Below are 23383 nucleotides of genomic sequence, written 5' to 3' on the forward strand. Positions count from 1 at the left end.
GAAGATTTACCTAGTGGACTATAAGATGCTTTGATTCTATGTTGAGCAGTGTACTATGCTATTTTGCAACATTTGATATATTATTGCATAGGACCTACTTGTTACATACTGGAAATAATGTTCCAAAGTCTAGTGTATTTTTTTTTCAGCCTAATGTTGAACTTTTATTTACGAGTGAGTGTTCTTTCAATACAGTTATCTAAAATGCATTATATTAAGAGTTTTATACCATTGATTATGCGTGTGTCTGCATTTGTCTAGCTCCTTAGGCAAGTCTATTTCAAACAATTCATTTTGAACTATAATCCTTTTTTTTTTTTGCACCTAGATATTTCCCAAATTTGGATCGAAAACCGAACGAACCGAAAATCCTAAAACTTTGAAAATTCATAACTTGCTCATACGATTTCCAAAAATTACAAACTATATATTGAAATGATCATATCGATGTGTAGATTAGAGATTTCATATTAGTCTCATCATCTATACTAATAAAGTGTCTTTCTCACTATCTGTTAGTCTCCGCCCTTGAAGATAAATTGTATGACCCCGGAAATTCGTTATTAATTTCTAATGGTTTCCAGGAATTAATAAAGTGTTCCTTTGAGCTATTTCGTAGTTCGAGGGTGGAGCGGAAAGTATTTCGAACAATTATCCGTTGGAATGCTTCGATTCAAGGGTTGACTTTTCATACATTTAGATTCTGTGAGAACTTCCTTCACAAAAGTTGTAGAACGCGTCGATACGAGTTCGTGGACATGTGGAACGCAAGAATCGGTGTTCATATGAAGAAGTTATGGCCATCGGAAAAAGTTTCCATTTTGGGATATATAGGAAAAATCTGAAAAAAAATCAGAAAATATCAAGTTTCCAAAATGGGAAACTTTTCTCTCTCTTCGGTCCCGAGCCCAATTTCACCCAGCCGACTTCGCCGGCTTCGTTCTCCCTCTTCTGGCCACCAATCGACGTATCGTTTCTTCCATTCTCTTCGCCTCAGTCCCATCTCCAAGTCTGGGAAGTTTCATGGAATGGGTTGGCCCGTGCACGGCGCTGCAAGGCCGGAAAAATAGGTGATGGCGCTGCAAATCGCCCAGATCGGAGCTCACGATTCCGACCACTTCAGGCGGTGATTCTTAGGGGCTTTTGATGCCCAGAGGACGTAGAAGCTTTCTCCCAAGGTGGCTTGCAACGATTCAACTCGTGATGAACGAATTTTGAAGATTGGGAATATAGGGTTCTTCGGGTTTCAAACCTTGCGAGGTAAATTCCGGCGAAATGGCTTTGATTCTAACTTTATGCTAGTTATGAAAGTTGTAATTGGAGTTGAGATGAATATCTTTTGTGTTGGAAGTTTTGCAAAGTTTTACTTTGGGCCGGCGGCGGCGCTGCCACTGTGGTGGTGTTTTCCGGCAGGTTCCGACCACCTCAGGGACAGTTTCTGTTCCTGATTTTGATCTACTCGTCAATACGATCATTTTGATATATAGATGGTAATTTTTGGAAATCGTATGAGCAAGTTATGAATTTTCAAAGTTTTAGGGTTTTCGGTTCGATCGATGTTTGATCCGTGAGGATCAAGCCATTCGATCGACTTGTAGTTTTGTTATATTGACCATAGAAGTGTTCCGGAGACTTTAGGTGGTCTCGGATGAAGTTTCGCCTCGATTGGCGTTACTTTCGGATTGTTGGATTGATTTGGGAGTTCAGAAATTAATTGTTTTTAGTGTTCGGGTACTAAATCGAGGTCGTATGTGATTAGGTGTTTGACGGAATTGTTTTGGACGAACATTTGTGGATTGTGTGATCTTGGCAGTTAGAGAAGACGGAGCTGGATTTAGAGGTGAGTAAATCTCACGTGGTTCATTTACGAACCGAGTTATTTAATGTTGGAATTGATTGATAATTGTAAATCATTTTGGAAAATAAAGATTTGTTTGAAATAATATGAACTCGATCGACTACGGTTCATAGGGCTACGGCTCACAGGTAAAAAAATGAATTTCTTGGTTTTAATACATATGAACTATAGTTGGTATTAGTGGTCATTCCTACGTGAATGACTATGTATATATATATATATTTATGTGGAATATATATGGATGGCGTGACAATGTGATGTGCTTATGAACTGTGAATTATTCAGAATGTGGTTTTGTGCGTTTACTCTTTGTGGAAATACTTTATATCATGGGATTGTTGATTTGTCGTGTTGAAAGAGTAATCGAGTTGGGGTAACATTTTGAGTCATGTGGGATTCTTTGTAAATGTTTTCTGATCTTCGGATCTGGTGTCACAGTGGTGACAGTTTCTGATCTACGGATCTGGTGTCACAGTGGTGACAGAGGCAAGTATTATCGTAAGGCTGAACCTCGGCCGAGGTGACAGGTTACGATTCAGTTAGAGCTCTAGTCTGTCTGCCATTGTACTGCATGGGGGTGACGCGTGGGGTTACTTGAGGCCCATGAGTACGCGTGGGGTGGTTGGTTTCTTTTGTTGTCCAAGAGGGACATGAGTTTCATATTATGTTGTGAGTTAGATTAATATGATTTTATCACTTAGTGATTTATTGGGAATTGATGGGTGATCGTCGACTATCGACTTTAGTTTCGAGTTGATGGGTGATCATCGACTTTAGTGTGAGTTGTTTTTGTAATACCCCGAAAAATCCAAATTAAATTCCATGGTTTTTTAGAAATGATTTCACGATAGTAGGAGCGAGTACGAAGCTTGGAAAAGTTGTGGAATTAGTTCGAACGATTTTATTTTCGAAAACGAACGTTTTTAGGGGGTCAACAAAGTTGACTTTTTATACGTTCAAAATTTGGGAAAACTTCCTTCATGAAAGTTGTAGAGCTCGTCGATACGAGTTCGTGGACATGTGGAACGCATTATTTGGAGTTCGTATGAATAAGTTATGAATATTTTAAAATTGAGAATTTTCTATAAATACAAAAAATCAGATTTCTCAATAAGGAAACCCGAAAATTTCCAGATTTTTCTCCTCCTCGCTGCCTTGGCTTCACGGCGTCGCCACGACTTCATCCGGCCACCTATGGCCATGAAATTGATATCAATCTCTTCGCCTTGAAACCAGCTTTCCATTCATATATGTCTTGCATCCTATCATTCACCATAGACAACGAATCGAAGCAAAGAAGGTCAGACCATTTTTCATGCATTTCTTCAAATTCCAGCCAACTCCGGCAAAGGTAGGAGGGGAGACCAACTGGGCTTTGTTCGCCTTGCCATGCTCTATAAACTCACCAAGTTTCACATCTCGATTCAACCCGAGGAAGACGAATTTCAGATTTGAGCGATTTTGGGCGATTTCGGCCTCTTTCTTCTTGAGGTAATTTTCGACCACTTCCGGTCATTTTTAGACTTCATGCTAGTTAGGAAAGTGGTTGGGCTTGATGAGATGAAGAGGAGCAGCCCGGCCCCGACACCATTGGCGGTGGTCGGCGGCGGCTCTGCCACTAACTCCGGCGGCCCTTTCCGGCCAACTCCGGGGGTCAAAAATATAGTTTCTGTGCATTTTTAGATTCTATATTTCAATACGATCATTTCGATATATTATACGCAATTTTCGGATATCGTATGATTTAGTTATGAATTTTACGATTTCGAACGATTTCGATTGTTCGATTAATGATCTGTGAAGATCGGACCGTCTGATGGACTTGTAGTTTTGATATGTTGATCGTATGACTGTCCCAATGACCTTGTGTGGTCATGGGCGAAGATCCGACCGTTGGATCTTCGTATAATTGCAAAACAGTGATTCGGGAGGCGATTCGTGAGAATCCGTCCGTCGGATTTTTATATAAGTTAGAATCCGACCGTTGGATTGTCGTTTAAGTATGTTTTGGAATTGTTAGCTAAATTCAAGTCACATTTGATTAGGTGATTGGAGGATTGATTTGGCGGACGATTCGTAAAATTGTTGTTGAGCTGTTTAGAAGACGCAGCGGGATTATCGAGGTGAGTAAACCTCACGTGGTTCATATTACGAACCCAATATATTTAATTGCTTTATTTTGCAATCATATGAACTATTGTTGGTGTATTAGACATTCCTGTGTGAATGTCTGTATATATATTATTACGTGAAATAATATGTATTGTTGGAGTTGTGTTGAGTTTATTGTTGAGAAACAATATATTGTGAGAGGTATTGAGTTTATTGTTGAGAAACAATATATTGTGAGAGGTGTTGAGTTTTATTGTTGAGGAACAATAAATTGTTGTGATCTGTGGAGATCACTAGGTCACGAGGTGACCATGGCATCTATTAGTGAATCACGCTCTCGTACCGGGCTGGTGGTTATTAATAGTATTAAATCGTAATCACGTCTGTGGCCGGACGAGTGGTTACGTTCAGTTAGAGCTCTAGTCTGTCTGCCAAATGTGGAGTGACCTTATGAGTGAAATTGAGAGTAACTCATAAGTGTCAATATATATATGGTAACCTTATGAGGGAAATTGAGAGTAACTCATAAGGGTCTATATATATATATGAGTCTGTCTACCAAATGTTGGGAAATCTTATGAGCGAATTTGAGAGTAACTCATATGTGTCTATATATATATATATATGAGAGTGAGTGATCTTATGAGCTAAATTGAGAGTAACTCATAAGTGTCTATATATATATATGAGAGTGAGAAAGTAACGTGGGTTTGTGGTGGTCTTGTAATTTAATAAATCAACAGTTCTTTCTTGTTTACTCATACTAGCTGTCAAAAGCTTACCGGGCTTTGTGTTGTTGCAACTCCCGGTACACTATTCAAATTGTGTAGCGGGTAATCCTACAGGACAGGAGAACCAGGACGGTGACCGTGCGGTTAGAGCAATTGTTAGAGTTTTACAGCAATTGTAAGTTGTGAGGTGTGTTATGCTCATTTAGAGCTTTACAATATTGCTTGTGAGAGTGAATTGTAATAATGAACTCGAGGTTTCGAGATTTGGAGTTTGTGTACCTTGTGGTGAGATTATATTGAGAAAAAAATTCAGAACGTTTATTTGATTAAGTGGTTTAATTCATGTTTCGGATTTGAATTTATTATTCAAAATTCGGGGCGTGACAGTTTTGACTTCTATATCGATTGTCCTTTTCATTCTAATTATGTAATCTCCTGAGTTATATGTAGGGATTACTGCCTTTTGAATTGTTTGTTTTAATGTAATCTCCTGAACTAAGTGATATGAAGGGATTACTGCCTTTTGAATTGTTTGTTTTAATGTAATTTCCTGAACTAAGTTATATGAACTATATGCAGGAGTTGCTATGATTTGAATTGTGTGATTTTAGGTGATCTCCTGAACTAATTCTCGATGCAGGGATTACTAATTTTTACCTAGTGTGATTGTATGTTTGGTTGTGTTTTGTGGAGTTAAATGTTGTTGCTTTAATTTATCTCACGAGTTGAGAAATTATAAGTATGCGTGACGTGAGTCATTTTAATTGGGTTTACTCACACGAGCTTGCGAAAGCTTACCGGGTTTGTTGTTTCAACTCGGTGCACTATTCCATGGTGTAGGGATTATTGTGCAGGTCAGTGTAATCATCATCGAAGCTGAGGTTTTGTTGCTGTCGTAGCTTGGACGTAGTAGGGTATTTTGGTTCTAGTCTTCCGTTGTGTAGTGAGTGTGGAGGGTGCGTTTACTTATTGAATTGTTATTCGGTTTAATTTGTAAACACTTGGTAATGTGATATTTGACTCTAGAGAACGAGTCGGTGTTGACATTGTGAGTTCAGTTTGTTTGTTGCTTAGTTTAAATGAAAAAATTTCTAAGTGTCTTCTTGTGATTGTTTGTTCTCGCGTTTCGGATTTGAATTCCTTTATTCAAAATTCAGGGCGTGACATAAATAATACACTCTTTTTCCCTAAAAATTACAACCAACTCTAATCTATCTCTTGACAAAACCACTGCAAGTGGCTTAGTGGTTCTTGCCTAGTTGGGTGTGTTCCCCAACCTAGGTTCGAACCACGAAGCTGTCAAAGTAGCCAGACACTGTGCTGGAATGCACAGTTGGAGCATTTCACATGCGCCAAAGAGTAAAAAAAAATCTCTTGACAAAAAAGTAACGTTATGTAATCCCATGATTAAAGCACTCTGCATCAATATTTTAATTGTAGGTTTTGTAATCCCTGGCTTGAATATTGTTAGAGCAACTCCAATAGCTTATCTATAATTTTTGTGTTATAGGAAAGCAAAAGTCAAAAGTTATACAACTCCAATAGATTCTCTATTTTACAGCAATCTCTAAAATCTCCATAATTTTTCCTTACAATTTTAGAGATCGCTGTAAATTTAGGGAATCTCATTTTCTCTTTCCTCACTATCCCTAAAATGAGGATAGTTATAGGAAATCTGTTGGAGCAAAAGTGACTCATTTTTCCCTAAAATAGAGAAAATCAAAATATAGGGAAACTGTTGAAGTTACTCTTATTAGTGCATCTCCAACAGTTTATCTATAAAATCCTTAATATGTGATTTAAAAAATTAAGATCTCCATAATTTTTCTTATGCAATTCCAATAGCTTCTCTATTATATTCTCTATAATTTATGGGTCATGATTAAATAAAGTAAATTTTCAAAGTTTCAAAAAAGTAATTAAATTATTCATGATAGAAATAAAAAATAATTTGAAGAGATAAGAGAGAAAAGATTAAAAAATCCCTAAAAAATGATTCCCTGTAATTTTAGAGTTTGCTTAAAATATAGGGAAATCTATTTTCAGCTTCACTTTGTCTAGAATGGAGATAGGTATACGGAAGCTGTTGGAGAGAAAAAAAAATGCTTATTTTGCCTATTTTTCTCTACAATAGAGTAAATATAAGATATAGGAAAGCTGCTGGAGTTGCTATTAATTTCTCTAGAATCATGCAATATTGGTTTTTTTTTTTTTTTTTCAAATTCAAGTTGGTTGATTGCAACTTTAAATGAACCAAATGCTAAGAGATTTTTGCATATCTTTCTTTTGAGTTCAAAAACCTTCTATCACAGAGGAAATTAAGTTATTTGATTCATACTATCGATAGTATTTGTTATTCTGATTAAGATTGGAAAGAACAATGTCATTGTTTTTTTTTTTTGTGTTTTTTACTTTTCGTTGGAGTGCACTCAATTAATGTATTTGATGAAATGTCATTAAGAATTTGGTTCATATGATGGTTTGTATTAGTTGCATACCTAACATAGAGGTTTGCTCGACTATACCATACTTATTATACACATACTAACTTGGATATAATACCTAACTTTCAGGTGATAATTGAAGAAATAATAGGTAGTAGGCGTGACTTTCAAGTTCAAAATAGTAACATGCCTACCGGCTTTTTATTTTTTATTTTTTTATGCTGTAAGTTTCATTGGTTAGATATTCCAAATGTATGGTATTTAGTAGGGGTGGGCACGGGTCGGGACGGGCCGGTTATTGAGTGATACCGAGCCCGGTACTGAAAATATGATTCGGGACGGGACTTGATTTTTTCAAAGTTGGTACCGAAGGTACCGAAACCGATCGGGAATGGGTCGGGCCCGGGCCCATTTCGGGATCCCAAACTTTTTTTTTTTCCCTATACACACACTCACAAGTACTTAACACTTATCCAAATTTTCCATATTTCAATCTTTACAGGATGCATATGTCCTCCTAGAACTACAACTTATAAGTCTACACATTCAATTTTGCCTTAAAACAAATCAAACAATGTAAAATGACAAGAAGAAATGATCTAATGTAGATGGACAATATGTACAAACTGGAAACAACCAACTCAAAAACTGGAAGTCTGGAATGCAGGAATTTAATATTGCAGTATTGCAGATTATGCAGTAATGCAAGAATTTAGTAATTTAGTAATGCAGTATTGCATATTATGCAGTAATGCAAAAGTAATGCAGGAATGCAGGAATGCAGTATTGCAGATAATGCAGTAATGCAGGAATGCAGGAATGCAGTAATGTAGTATTGCAGATTATGTAGTAATGCAACATAACAACCAAGTCAAAAACTAGAATGAAGGAATGCAGTAATGCAGATTATGTAGCAATGCAGTATAACAACCAAGTCAAAAATTAAAGATTTAATTTAATTAATTTAAACGGGACGGGATGGGACGACCCGGTATCAATTGGGCTAGTACCGGTACCGGGCCCATTTCCACGGGACGGGACGGGCCCAAACAGTAAATTTCAGATTTTGATCCCGGCCCGTACCGACGAATTTCGGAACGGGACCGGGACTTCGATTTTGGGTGCCCAGCCCTGACTATTTAGTGATATTCATGGCTATGAGGTAGGTTATTTTATGGTAATTAATTTTTTTCCGATACCTTGTCAAGATGTATATAGTTAGATATCTCATTGCTATGTGATTTATTGGTTACCTATTCTAGAGTTATGTTATTTAATGACATAGCTAAAGGTATGTTTATTGTTATTTAATGTCATAGCTAAAGATATGTTTATTGTTATTTAATGTCATAGCTATAACGTATGTTTAATCTCATGACTATAAGGTAGTAAGCGATTAAGCGTTACTTCCAAGTTCTAAAAAATTAATGCTTATTGACTTTCTATTTTCTTTTATTTATGCTATGGATGTCACTGGTTACTTATTCCAAATGTATGATATCTAGTGATGTTCATAGCTATGAGGTAGGTTGTTTTATGCCATGCGTTTTTTTCAATACCATTTTTTCGATACCACGTCAAGAGATATATAGTTTTAGATACCTTATTAGTTACATATTCTAAAGCTTTGTTATTTAACGTCATGAGTATAAGTTATGTTTCATGTCATGGCTATAAGGTAGTAGGTGTGACTTCCAAATTCTTAAAATTAATGCCTATTGGTTTTCTATTTTATTTTATTTTATTTATGCTATGAATTTCATTGGTTACTTTTTTAAAAGGCAAAGGCATGATATTTAGTGATGTTCATGCTATGAGTTTTTTCCGATACCATGTCAAGAGATATATAGTTTTAGAGGGAGGTCTTCTAATGAGGACTACTTTAATGAGGACTAGTTGAGGACTTTTTAATTAGGGGTTTGGGAGACACACTTTTCGATTACATTACTACAAATCAACTGTTAGATGTTTATGTATTCATGAGTAGATCACTCCAGAAAAGTTTCTTCCAAATTGCTAATCATTAAGTTACCGAACTAGATGAAATCAATGAAGTAGGTTATTTTATGCTATGAGTTTTTTCCAATACGATGTCAAGAGGTATATAGTTTTAGATACCTCATTGCTATGTGATTTATTAGCACCTATTCTAGAGGTATGTAGTTTTAATTGTTAGCCCCAAAATGCATGTTTAATATTATGAGTTTCTTTTGATGCCTAGTCACAAGGTATTTACTTGCATGTATATCTTTAGGCTACAGTGCCATGCATATATCTAATTTTGGTTTTCCAAATAGTTGTCATACTCTCTCTAATCTTGAGTATTTTGTTAACTTTGTCCTATGGATGTCTTAATTTGCTTGGTGCATAGAAATGTTTTAATCTCATATACATATTCCTTATTTGCAATTTGCATCACTTGAGAATTTGATTGGTAAATTATATGATCTTCAATGTACTTGAGAACATGGTATACTCTAATCGATGAAAGAAGCTATGCCTTCCGCAAACGCTTCGAGAAGATCTACCTACAATCTTCAATATAAATTATCATTTGGAAGATTAACAATTGATTTAGTTACTAAGGAGTTTACTGACAAAATTTGTACTAGCTGCATACTTGAAATAGAAGTTTGTTTGAATATGTCATACTTTTAGTCTATTTGTGGTTGACATGATGCGATTGATTGTAGTAGATATTTCATTCCATTATAACACATATGACGACCAATGAAGCAAGTGAGTATGGAGATACATGTATGGAATATAACAAAACATACCTTACTGAGAGAAAAACTCATCACATTAAGAAAAAAAAATCTAGTATTAATCAGGGCCTGACAGCAGCCGTACCGGCCTATTTAAAAAATAATCTAGAGAAAGCTAAAACTATGACAAACCTTACTACGTAAAATAAAATAATATAATATATATAGTCAGCAAAGTTTTTTAAAAAAGAACACGATTAATGATAGAATTAATTGTAACAAATTGGAATAATATAGTTATATATCTATATGACCTAGTAATGCTTCTTCTAATCTTAGGGTTGCTATCGGCGGTGACCGATGGTGGCGCTACAACATCAACAACCATAGGTAGGCTTCCCATTTACTCTAGTTGCTTTGTGGATGGCAGTGAGGCGTAACCCTTCGACTATTCATCCTGACTCTCGCCAGAGAGCTTTCTTGACTACGACTGATTTTCTTTAGTGGGGCTTATGTACCTTAGACCTGGAAGGACGGCGAAGCCCTCCTTCCTACTCCTCTACTTGGTATTGTCAGTAGATGGTTTCGATAGCGTTTCTTGATTTCAAGGTTGAATTGGGTTTCCATTGTCGGTAGCTCGTGTTCTCTGCGGGTGGTCGTTTTGTTCATGGCAACTAGATTTCAGAGGTTGATTATGGGTTGGCTCGGCCTAAGCTGAATCGATGGTTTTTGCGGTGGTTCTGTGGTGAATTTGCTGGTCTGTTGGGTGGTGGAGGCAGAGCAGTTTTGTTCAAGATCGAGTCTGCCCTCTGTTACCTTCGATGGCGGTGGCGATGTTTGTCCTTCTAGTCACAATGGTAGATGTGATGGCGACACATGCGGTGGTGGTGGTGTACATCGACGTTGTAGCTTTGGTAGCAGGTACGGTGGAAGTTTTCGACAACGATTGGATTGTGGAAGAGGATTACTTCTCACCTAGTGTTTGCACTAGATGAGTTGTTAGGGCCTAGGTTCCATATTGGCCCTTGGGCTTATTGTGCGTTAAGCTGTCTTGAATCCACTTGGTGTTTAGGTTAATATGTTTTATTTCTTTTTTTGTGGGCCTTCATCAATTTTTACGAAGAGGGGTGATGGGTTTGATTTTTTCTTTTTTCAAGTAGAGAAGATCAACAAGAAAATTAGATCTTTGATTGCCCAAGTTGTCTTCTTCTTCGTAGTTTCTAAGTTTTCTAGTTTTGAGCTTAATTTTCTAAAAGGTAGTGTACTAGAAGCGTACTTTTAGTATACTCGTGTTAGGGATGTGCTAGTTTAGTGTTCTCTAGGTAATGACTTTTTCTGACGGCCTGTCACGCCCCAAATTTTGAATAAATAAATTCAAATCCGAAACGCGATAACTTAACAGGCACAAGAAAAACACATAAAAAGATTTTCATTTAAATTAAGCAACTAAACAAACTGAGCTCACAATGTCAATACTGACTCGTTCTTTAGAGTCACATATCACATTACAGATAGTTTACAAATTAAACTGAATGACAATTTAATAAGTAAACACACCCACCACAACTCACTACACAGCGGAAGACTTAAAACTAAGAGTACCCTTCGACGTCCACGCTATCGAACGTACATGTAATACCCCAAAAATTCGTTATTAATTTCTTGGAATTTCCTGGAATTAAAAAAGTGTTCGTTAGTACGATTTCATGGTTTGAGGATAGAGTGAAATTGTTTCAAACGATTAATTATTCGAAATACACGTTTTACGAGGGTTACGAAGTTTGACTTTTTATACGTTAGGATTCTGTGAAAACTTGTCACGCCCCTGATTTTTAACACAAATAAAAATCGATATACAATCCCATAATTATATATGCGTGATCACTCAGCCATCAATACAAAATAACTGGAAACTTTTTTCCCTTCAAACTACATACATATTGATGCCCTGAACCCACTATGTTAATATTACCCGCCCACAGAGTCATATATTACATAAGCTTACGAATTAAATTTTCAACAACAAAATAAAACGTAAATGCTCCTCAGAGCTAACTACACAACGGAAGTCCTTATCAACGGTAAAGTCACAAAAATGGCTTCCTACCGTAAAGCTGCTGTAAGACCCCGGAAATTCGTTATGAATTTCTAATGGTTTCCGAAAACTAATTAAGTGTTCGTTTGAGCTATTTCATGGTTCGAAGGTGGAGCGGAAAGCATTTCGAACAATTATTCGCTCGGAGTGCTTCGACTCAAGAGTTGACTTTTTATACGTTAGGATTCTATGGAAACTTTCTTCACGAAAGTCGTAGAGCGCGTCGATACGAGTTCGTGCATATGTGGAACGCGAAAAATCGGAGTTCGTATGAAGAAGTTATGGCCTTCGGAAAAAGTTTCTAAAATGGGAAAAATATAGGAAAAATCCGAAAAAAAAAATCAGAAAAATTCAAGTTTCCAAAATGGGAAACTTTTTCTCTCTCTTCGGTCCCGACCCCGGTTTCGCCTCCTTCCCTTCACCGGCGTCGTTCTCCGTCTTCGGACAACCTTTGCCCATGAGACAGCTTGCAATAGCTTCGCCTCAATCTCCTCTTGAAGTCTGTGGTAGCATCTGAGCACGAAACGAGCGGAGGAAGACGCAGCAAGGAGGCAAAGTTTTGCGGCGGCACTGCGTCGAGCCCAGATCGGAGCTCACGATTCCGGCCACCTCAGACAGTGATTCTTGGGGGCTTTTGAAGCCCATTGGACGTAGAAGCTTTCTCCCAAGGTGTCTTGCAACGATTCAACTTGTGGAGCTCGAATTTGGAAGATTGGGAATCTAGGGTTCATAGGTTTTCAAACCTTGCGAGGTAAGCTTTGATTCAGACTTTGTGCTAGTTATGATAGTTATAATTGGAGTTGAGATGAAGAACTTTTGCGTTGGAAGTTTTGTCAAATTTTGACTTTGGGCCGGCAGCGGCCCTGCCACTGTGGTGGTGTTTTCCGGCGGCTTCCGGGACAGTTTCTGCCCCTCATAGTGATCTACTTGTGGATACAAGCATGTCGATATATAGTTTGTAATTTTTGGAAATCGTATGAGCAAGTTATGAATTTTCAACGTTTTAGGGTTTTCGGTTCGATCAATATTCGATCCGTGAGGATCCAGCCATCCGATCGACTTGTAGTTTTGTTATATTGACCGTAGAAGTGTTCCGGAGACTTAGGTGGTCTCGGATGAAGTTTCTCCTCAATTGGCATTACTTTCGGATTGTTAGATTGATTTGGGAGTTCAGAAATTAATTGTTTTTAGTGTTCGGGTACTAAATCGAGGTCGTATTTTATTAGGTGCTTGACGAAGTTGTTTACACGGATTGTTACGCTTGTGTATCTCGTATGGCGTATGAAGACACAGTGGGATTTTGAGGTGAGTAAATCTCACGTGGTTCATTTACTAACCGAGTTATCTAATTGTCGGAATTGATGGATAATTGTAAATCGTTTTCGAAAATAATCATTTGTTTGAAATAATATGAACTCGATCGACTACGGTTCATAGGGCTACGGCTCACAGGTAAAAAAAAAATGAATTTAAGTATAAAATGAATTTCTTGGTTTTAGTACGTATGAACTATAGTTGGTATTAGTAGGCATCCTTGAGTAGATGACTACGTATATATATATTTACGTGAAATATATATATCTGGATGGTGTGGCATTGTTGTCACACCCAGAATTTCAAATAAAGAAATTCAAATCCGAGATGCGAAAACTTAACCAAATGCCCGAAATACATAGAAACTTTTTCAATTAAATCTGAGCAACAACAATACGTCAATAAAGACTCGATCACTTAAGTCAAATATCACATCAACAAGTGTTTACAAAACTCTAGAGAACGGATATACAAATGTAAGCGCTCGCTAGGAGCGTATCAAAAACAACAGTACACAAACAAAAATAGGTTCTGAACCTAACACTGCTGCACTCCTCGCCTCGATCTCAACCCTGGTGGTCCTGACCTGCAGGAATAACCGTTACACCATGGAATAGTGCACCGGGATTGCAAACAACAATCCGGTAAGCTTGTGAAGCTCGTATGAGTAAACTCAATTAAAATGACTCACGTCACACATGCTTATAATTTCTCAACTCGTGAGATAAATTAAAGCAAAAACATTTAACTCCACAAAACACAACCAAACATACAATCACACTCGGTAAAAATTAGTAATCCCTGCATAGAGAACTAGTTCAGGAGATCACCTAAAATCACACAATTCAAATCATAACAACTCCTGCATATAACTTAGTTCAGGAGATTACATTTAAAATCACCTCCACACTTCATTCGAAATCAAGTCCCACATCAATGACAAAAGAAAGGACACCGACACTCTCTTTTAAAACAAATATACCCAAGGGCACACAATAACTCAAAGTTATTCCCCAAGAAGTATATTGTACTCAAGGGCACACAATAACTCAAAGTTATTCCCCAAGAAGTACATTGGCAGACAGACTAGAGCTCTAACTGAATCGTAACCTGTCACCTCAGCCGAGGTTCAGCCTTACGATAATACTTGCCTCGATCACCAACGTGATAAACGATACTTAACCAAACATTTGAAAGTCCACTTGACTCAAATACTTTACTCAAGCAAAACACACTTTTACACAATAATCAACACATCATGATAATTGTATGCTCGTAAGAGAAATGCTTGAAATAACAATTCAATCAACTCTCAATCATTACTTCACCAATGTCACACCATCCAATATATATATTCCACGTAAATATATATATATATATATATATATATATATATATATATATATATATATATATGTAGTCATTCACGCAGGAATGACCACTAATACCAACTATAGTTCACACGTATTAAAACCAAGAAATTCATTTTATACTTAAATTCATTTTTTTACCTGTGAGCCGTAGCCCTATGAACCGTAGTCGATCGAGTTCATATTATTTCAAACAAATCTTTATTTTCGAAAACGATTTACAATTATCAATCAATTTCGGCAATTAAATAACTCGGTTCGTAAGTGAACCATGTGAGATTTACTCACCTCACTCCTGCTGCGTCTTCTATCCACCAAAATCACAATATCCCAATCGTTCGTCAACTCAAACCGCCAAGTACCTAATCAAGTGCGGTCTCAACTTAGCAAACGATTCATAAAATATACTTAAACGACGATCCAACGTTAAGATTCTAAATGAAATGCCAACATGTAATGCCAAGGCTTGCCAAGCCAATGCCAAGGCTTCCTAGCGAGGCTAATGCAATGCCAAGGCTAACTAGCGACACTAATGCAATGCCATGGCGTGCCAAGGCATGTGTTAGGGTTCGACCTTGCCCAGAGGAAAGTGATGCCAGCAAGCACGGGAGGGGCGACCCCGTGCTAGACTAAAGCAAAGCTCGAGAGGGGCATCGAGGGTGAGTTGCTCACTCGAGCGGTAGACTAAAGCAAAGCTCGAGAGGGGCATCGAGGGTGAGTTGCTCACTCGAGCGGCGTGCCAACATGTAAGACGGCACGCCCGCTTGAGGTTTGGCCTACGGGCAGGAACAACCCTTACTGCTATGACAGTCATCACGAAGAGAACATGGTTAGCCTAGTTAGAAGGGAAAGGCCACATGGCCAAGATGTTGCCCATGAGCCGAGTGGGTTATGTGAGTGGTGCCCACAAGGTGAATGAGTTGTGCAAGCTACTAAGAAATGACCTAACGAGGGAATGTGAAGGCCAGCTAGGTCTCGGCGCATTGTCATGCTACTTGCTATCGATGTGCGGGATGCATGCGGGTCAGCAATGGGTTGACACAAGCCAGGATGACACGAAGCCTATCGGTTGGGCGAGTGTCTTGGAAGACAACCATGACACGAGGAAACGATCGGTTCAGAGGAACCTAGGCGCCTCACGGGCTAATTCCGCTGCGTAGTACGTCGGCCAGTGACAGCGTGCCAAGGCTAACTAGCGAGTCAAATGCAATGCCAAGGCTGGCCAAGGCTTCCTAGCGAGGCTAATGCAATGCCATGACTGGCCAACGCGTCATGGCGAGGCTGACAGTGCCCAAATAGCATGCCACGAATGCCAAACCCTGTCAACACCAATTTTTATCAAAAATCCCCTCACAAGCCCTACCGAAATTGTAGAGGATGAATTGAGGACATTTTCAAAGCAAGAGATCATGAATTCATCTAGCTTTCTATTTTTTTTTTATGATTTTTTCCGTTTTGAACTTTGGAAAATCGTAAAAAATAGAAAACTCGATGAAATTACGAGAGATTGCTACCAAAATGTCCTAAAAATCATTCTCTACAAGTTCCCATCATAATAAAGAGCATGATTTTCAATAAAAAAATGGAGTTGATGAGGTTTGGCACTCGTGGGCAAGCCGTGGCATGCCAAGAGCGCCAAACGAATGCCATACTATGTCAAGACCACTTTTTCTTCAAAATTTCTGTGCCATAATTTCACCACACATAAAACATGATTTTTAGGACCTGCTCCAAGTGACGGAACTCAAAAATATCGAACGGTTTCTTTTTTACGATTTCCCGAATTTTTCCCAATTGGGAAACTAAAAAAATATACTTCCGGCTTGAAATTCTGAAAATTGTTCTCAATGTTACTGACATTATTCTTAGTGTCTCTGCAAAAAATCTCGATTTTATACCTTATGGTTCATTTTGTCAATTTTCCCTATTTTTCCCAATTGGGAAAATAAAAAAATATACTTCCGTGTTGAAAAAAATTCTGAAAATTTTTCCCTATGTTACTGACATTATTGTTAGTATCTCTGCAAAAAATCTAGATTTTATACTTTATATTGAATTAATTTTGGCCAATTAGTCTCCTCGAATATATTGATCTTTCCCCCTGCCGTGTTCATGTAAGGCTGATATGCTCTATAGGGGAGTGGTGTTTGCTTGACTTTTGACCCCCAAGCAGGCAAGACCTCCAGTACCCCCTCACTACTAGAAATCTGTTCATAGACATCGCATGTTTTAAATCGGTCAGACTTGCACACGATGTAAAAACCTAATCTAACATCGTTTTACAAAAATACCGATTTAAATGTATATCATTAACATCGGGTCTTAAAATGACCGGTGTTAAAAGTTTTGTTTGAAAATTTGCGGGAACCTATTTGTGCAAAACGCGCTAAGTGTTTTAAGTGAATTGAAGAAGCGGGTACTAAATCTAAAAACTTTCACACTTAGATAAAAAAATTAAAGCCTGATCCTAAAAGTTGGACAGAAAACCCTAAGCTCTCGCGCGGCCTCCATCTCACTCGAACTCGCCTTCATTCTGAACTCACCCCAAACTGGATCTCCTCCCAAACCCTACCTCCATCTCCTCCCTTCCTTCCTTCCTTCCTTCATCTACGTCCTCAGCTTCTTCGGCATCAACTCCGTCCAGTCCGGCATCGACTCTGTCCAGTCCGTCCTCAGCTTATTCATCAAAGCATTTCTAAACAGCGCCGTTCCGTCTTAGCCTCTAGAATCGAAGCAAGAGAGCGGCGGCCAGTCGGCGAGACTCACTTCAGAGAACGACTCTGTTGTGGGATTCGAAGGATTTGCCTGTCGAAGGATTCTAGGAGTCGCCGGTCGGAGACGAAGTAATCTTAGTACGTATTGTTCTAGTTCTATATATGTAAATGATAGAGTCAATTTCAGTCGTTTTACTTGTTGATGGTATCAGGCTTGTGGGAGATTTGTTGTGTTTACGAATAGGCTTCTCAGCTTATTCATAGCTTTTGTTCGTTCATATGGATTTGATTTCAGTCTTTTTAGCTCTTGATTGTTCGTTGTGGTTCATTGTTCTTCTTTAGCTTGTGAGCGATTGCATTTGGGGAGTTGAGCGACTATTCAGAGTTGTGATCGACAAGCAGGTCATTTACTCGAGCCCCTCTTTTTATTTTTTGCTCTTCCATGTTTTCATTTGTGAAGTTTGTTTGATTTTGGGCGAAAACATAGAGGACCTACATCGATTTCCTGGCTTGTAGCCGTTGCAGCCTTAAACCGCTAAGTCGGGGTTTTAAGGCAAAAGAAACCCAACCTTGTCTAGAGGTTAGAGACGGCGGGACTGTGGCAGGAGACGAAGGGCTGCTCTGAAATTTCCGATTCCTCGAAATAAGATGGAGCAATAAGCAATGTCAAGCATTCCCCAAATTGCAGATAACCGAAATTTCAAAGCTTTCGTCTTCAAATTTGATCTCAATCAGTAGAGAATTAGGGATTTGATTTTCCAATTTTGGGTGCGAAAAGGTGGACCAGAAAGAGAAGATAAGGTCTCTTTGGAGCTGACAGAGGAGATTCTCCGAAGCATGGAAGTTGGGCTGGCTTTCAGGGACTACGTAATGGCTCTGTCTCTCTCTGTTTCTGATTTCTTTTAGCTCAATTGAATCAAAACCTAATCTTTTTATTTCAAATGTTTTGTTTTGATTGTGAGGATGCTGGATTAAGCTGCTCATTTGTATGTGTTATTTGTACATATGTTTTGTTCTTTCATTATTTTAGCACTTTCTTTTGTCAACTGCAGGTTACTTGATAGAAAAGATTGAATTTGAAAATCTACTTCACAAAGCTTCAGTGTCTTTTTGTGCAACTCGAGTTGCTTCTTCAGGTACTTTTCCTTTTCTCAGGTCATTTTAATTGAAAGCATATATGCTCAAAATTTGATTACATCTGCAGGTACCACTAATCTAGATTTGTTATTTGAACTGCTTGTATTTTTCTATATATCAGGTTTTTTTTAGTTTTAGATACTTTAGACCATTATATATGTTGAATACACATAACTACCAAGAACTTGGCTACTCCAGAAATGTCATACATAGTCCCAATTGTAATTTATAGTTGGATTTTTTATTTAATTTTAGATTATTTATTTACTTTTGAATTTTGTAGGCCATGGTGGGTATTCGTATCTCTTGGAGCCTCTGTGCTGGTTGGGATTGATTACAAGTAAGTTTCTTCTGACCAAGTTTTATTTTGCCATTTTTGGACTAAGTTATGATCTTGTTTGGCCAACATTGTGATCTGTTTTGGGTGTTGCATTGTTATTGAGATGGGCACTTGCTCCCCGTTGGTTGTAGCAAGCTCGTTCAAGCTTCCATGTCGTTGATCCCCAGAACCACACTCACACTCACACTCCCCAGAACACTCCTCGCCCTTCGATCCTTCTCCTGCAAAATGTCATCCGACCCGCCACCGTTGACTCACTCCCTCACTCTCCCGAGTCAACTCGCCGCCGAGCCCGTCCAGATCGTCGCCGCCCCCCACATCTCCTCCTCCCAGTTCAGGCCAGTCACGCTTTTCCCTTCCTTGTTCTTCAGAAAAGTCTAAAACTTCGGATATAAACTGAACCCAAGTATTCATAATGATGGTAAAACGTTGCAGGAGCGCTATTGATTCGTCTTTGTTTAAGCAGTGGCTGAAGAACATGGAGAGTGAAACTGGGATTCTAAGCGACGGTTCTTTGGCTCTGAAACGAGTTCTAATTCAGGTGATCCAGTCCTTCTTTAAAGTGGTTGAATTGATTTGGTTTTGATAAGTTCATAGTCTTGGAACTGATCAGCTGGGTTATAATAGGGTGTGGATATGTTTGGAAAGAGGATTGGGTTTCTGAAGTTTGAAGCAGATGTGATTGATAAAGAAACAGGGGAAAAGGTATCTAGTCATATACATACTTGTCTTTTTTATTCTAATGGTATATTTTGGAGGCCATAGTTGTTGATTTGTTTGTTGTGAAACTAAAACATATTTAGGTTCCAGGTATTGTGTTTGCACGCGGACCGGCTGTAGCTGTGCTTATACTTTTGGAATCGGAGGGCAAGGCTTATGCTGTTCTTACTGAACAGGTAGCTCTTCATTTCATTTTGGTGTTTTAGAGTATCTGTTATGACATTATGATGCTTTACTTAAATCGGAAAATCACGTTCGTCCTAATTCCTATATTATCACAAAAAGAAATTACGGCATTGTACTTCCATGTAATCAAACCCTATTAAAAATTGTTGCATATCGAAGGTTAGAGTACCTGTTGGAAGGATCATACTGGAGTTGCCTGCTGGAATGTTGGATGATGACAAGGGTGATTTTCTCGGCACCGCAATCCGTGAGGTCTCTCTCTCTCTCTCTTTCTCTCTCTTTCTCTCTCAATATGTATATATGTATAATGCCATGTATATTTGCTGTGTCATATCTCTTTCTGCTTGTATTTTGGAAAGTTCATGTAATCAGCTGAAAATTAATTTAGATTCCTTCTAAACCACAAGCTATGGTTTTGGTTTATTAAAAAGATTATTGTTCCAATAATATATGATGGTTGCATGAGCCAAAAAAGACGGGTGGTTGGTTATAGTTCATGGCCATCCATATCCATCATCACCACAAAACCATAAGCTTTTTAGTGATCAATAATATGCTTTTCCTCCGGCCCCTGTGTCTTGGAGAGTTTTATTACTTGTTTATATATTTTTCCTCTCTTTAACTTGGTACTGGTTTTCTCCTTTTTGTTTCGTCCTCAGAAAAACCAATCTAGTTTCTTTACAAGGTACTCTTGAGATTCATTACTGCTTGTTCTTGCTTATGCAAATATGCCTTGTTCAATACTTTTATTTTTCCTACTTGTCTTTGTATATTTCTATCGATCCTGAGTATGTTGCTTTTTAGAATCTTTTGAAATTTTATTTGTTTGACTGTTTTCTGCTTCTTTTGTAATCAACAGTCAAGTACTAAGTGTAAGATGCAAGTTTTACAACTTTAACCTAAAGCTAAGTTACATTATTCTTATTATAACACTCCAGGTGGAAGAAGAGACTGGCATATGCCTAAAACAAGAAGACTAATCAACTCTTGTAATGATTTTATTCAGTTTTGTAGCCTTCAGTTACGTCTTCTTAATTTTTCACATTTACAGACTAATCAACTCTTGTAACGAACAAGTAGTATGTGTTTTATTCCAACATTGGTAGGTAAGCTGGATTTCAGGATCCTCATTTCAAGAGCATTGTTCAGTTATGTTGTTCATTTGTAAACACTTGACAGCTACTTGTGTCATTTTATGCTCGAACTTTGGTAAGACCTGTTATGCTAATTTGTTCCTCTGTTTTGTATATGCAGAGCAGGACATAAGTTAGAAGCTGCTATTTATCGATATTACTGGCAAAGTAGCTCTTGATTCATGCTGGTCAACTGGTGGATTTACCGACTGTTTACTTCAGTATGGTGCATTGTTTGTTTATGGAGTTGATATTGGATATGGCCAGGTAACAACCCCTAAATCCAAATAAAAATATCTTATCTGTGAGTATACCAATTCGCTTCTATTCTTGTTCAATCATTAGTTATGGTATGTTAATCTTTTTTTTCCTTCAAATTTTAGTTTACAATTGTAGCTGGGGTCATACTGTTAATCTTTTTTTTTTTTTTTTTAGCAAAAAGACTGAATCTTATATTTGCTATGGATTTGTTGGCTTAACTTTGTTGTACCTGGAGTTATGCTTTTGGATCTGCACAATCTTTTTGGGTTAGCAGTTGAATTAGTGTACTTGGATCACATGCTATACGGATCAGCAATTTGAGACTAGGGAATGAACTGAGCTAAAAGATAAGTTCTTTTTTAAGTGGCAGTATATGTTTAGTTGCTTGGGCAAAATTCAAACGGATCAGATTTACTGAAAGTTCTGCCTTGGTAAACATATTTCCGGAGTAGTCGGAATCACATTAATGTAAAGCATCCATTTTCTTGAATCAATGTAGGTCCTGGCATGGAGGATTTGAAATGCGTTGCTGTACTACCATTGTACCATATATATGTTACTGTTATTCATTTTGAACCTCCCTACCTTGTATTTGCTTTATTCTAAATCTTTCAACCTGCTTCACTTCTCCAATTGTTTCTCTAGCTTGTTTTGAACAAATCTCAAAAACCTTTGTTCTTATCTTTTTAAGAGAAAATTTGCATTGCTTCTGTGTTATCATGTAAAGTTGGAATAGATATCTAGAAGGGAAATTTGTAATGTTTTTGTCTGTTTCTCCTTTGGTTATTGTCACAGTGGTCCAGGCAGAGCTAGTATATGCACCACACCATTGCATTCCCACTTGGTTAATGTGGGGTTTGCTAAAGTGTAGCATCTTCCATATAACAGGAAAGTGACTAACTCATTGATTGATCTGGGAGTCACTAAGACTCACACCAAACCACATGTTCAAGATATAAAGTCACTAAACTACATCAATTTAGGTCATAGGGAAGTGAGAGATTGCTCTTTTTTGAGCTCTCTGTTTGATTACTCATAAAGTTGGTGCTTCTGCAGTTGTAGCATCTTTGGTTCTTCAAGGAGTTATCCGTGGTTTTAAGGATACAAAAACTCATCTTATCCAAGTTTTGTGTCCCTTTGTGCATGAACAGTCATTTTCAAAAGATAACCAGTTGTTTAAGTGTTAAGTTGTCTGCTGCATGTTATTAACTGATAAGCTGTATGAAGTTATAGCTTATAATATACCTTCATTTCATGGTCAATCCTTTGAGGAGTTGTATTATTGGCATGCAAGTGCCATTAGCTCAGTTACAGCCATTCAATTTTTCAGATTATACAAGTTCTCATTGAAATCTTATTGTAAGTCTAAGAGTTTAGAGTATTCCAGGTTGCAGATGAACTTGTAGCAGAGTTTTCTGACCCTATCAATGGTGTCACATCCCCTGATCAAATTGACGAGGTGCGCATTGAAGTGGCTGATTATATACAGAGTTTGATGTAGGAATGTGACTGCCAAGATGTTTTTTTAGTAAGGCTAGCTAGTTTTGGCTTTGAAGCAAAGCTTGGTGTGGAACTTTTGTACATTGTTGCTCGTATGTTTCCAAGCTAGCTTTTGTAAGTTTAGGGGTTTATTTTGTGAATTATGTTAAATCATGAATTTGGAAAGAAAATTAATGGGAAAGCCCCTTATTTTGGATGATGAGAAATGCAATTTTTTTCCCAGCAATAGCTAAATGCAAAGTTTTCACATCATACTTGTCAAAGTGAAGTGAAGTGTATTAAAGCATAATAAAACAGTAATGCCAAGGAAAACGAAGTCTGTTGAGAGATTAGAAATCAGTATCAAAAATGAAATCGATGTCCTATGATTATCAATATATCGAATTGTAACTCAAAATCGATGTAATCAAAATTACTGCACATCGATTTCTAATCACCAAACCGTAATCTATTATGAACATACAAATCACCTACCGTAGAGTAAACCGATGTGTGGTCAAAATGTGAACATCGGTTTTGGAAATAATAAACGATGTCTTCAATGAACTAACACATCAGTTTGAATAAACATAGTCGACGTAAATAATACCGTTGAACATCGGTTTATTTAATTGAAAACGATGTTCAGTCTCAAAACAAACATCATTTCTGAATAAAAACACGATGTAGAATAAAGATACAGACATCGTTCCTAGGAAAATAATGTAGCAACCTACATGTAAAAATGACCACGAACAAACAATACTCATGGGAACTGATG

General features: G+C 37.7%; 1 protein-coding gene across 1 annotated transcript; it reads left to right on the forward strand.

Moving 5' to 3' along the window:
- The first annotated feature begins 17625 nt into the window (after positions 1-17625).
- LOC133718372 (nudix hydrolase 14, chloroplastic-like) lies at positions 17626-20722 on the forward strand. The gene is made up of 10 exons (XM_062145205.1): positions 17626-17659; positions 18148-18213; positions 18399-18482; positions 18767-18823; positions 18927-19161; positions 19259-19364; positions 19451-19528; positions 19627-19719; positions 19889-19981; positions 20668-20722. Exons 1-10 carry the CDS (start codon positions 17626-17628, stop codon positions 20707-20709), a joined length of 888 nt encoding a protein of 295 aa, XP_062001189.1. The 3' UTR covers positions 20710-20722.
- The last annotated feature ends 2661 nt before the right edge of the window (positions 20723-23383 follow it).

The sequence above is a fragment of the Rosa rugosa genome, chromosome 6 (assembly GCF_958449725.1).
Source record: "Rosa rugosa chromosome 6, drRosRugo1.1, whole genome shotgun sequence".
Taxonomy (NCBI): domain Eukaryota; kingdom Viridiplantae; phylum Streptophyta; class Magnoliopsida; order Rosales; family Rosaceae; genus Rosa; species Rosa rugosa.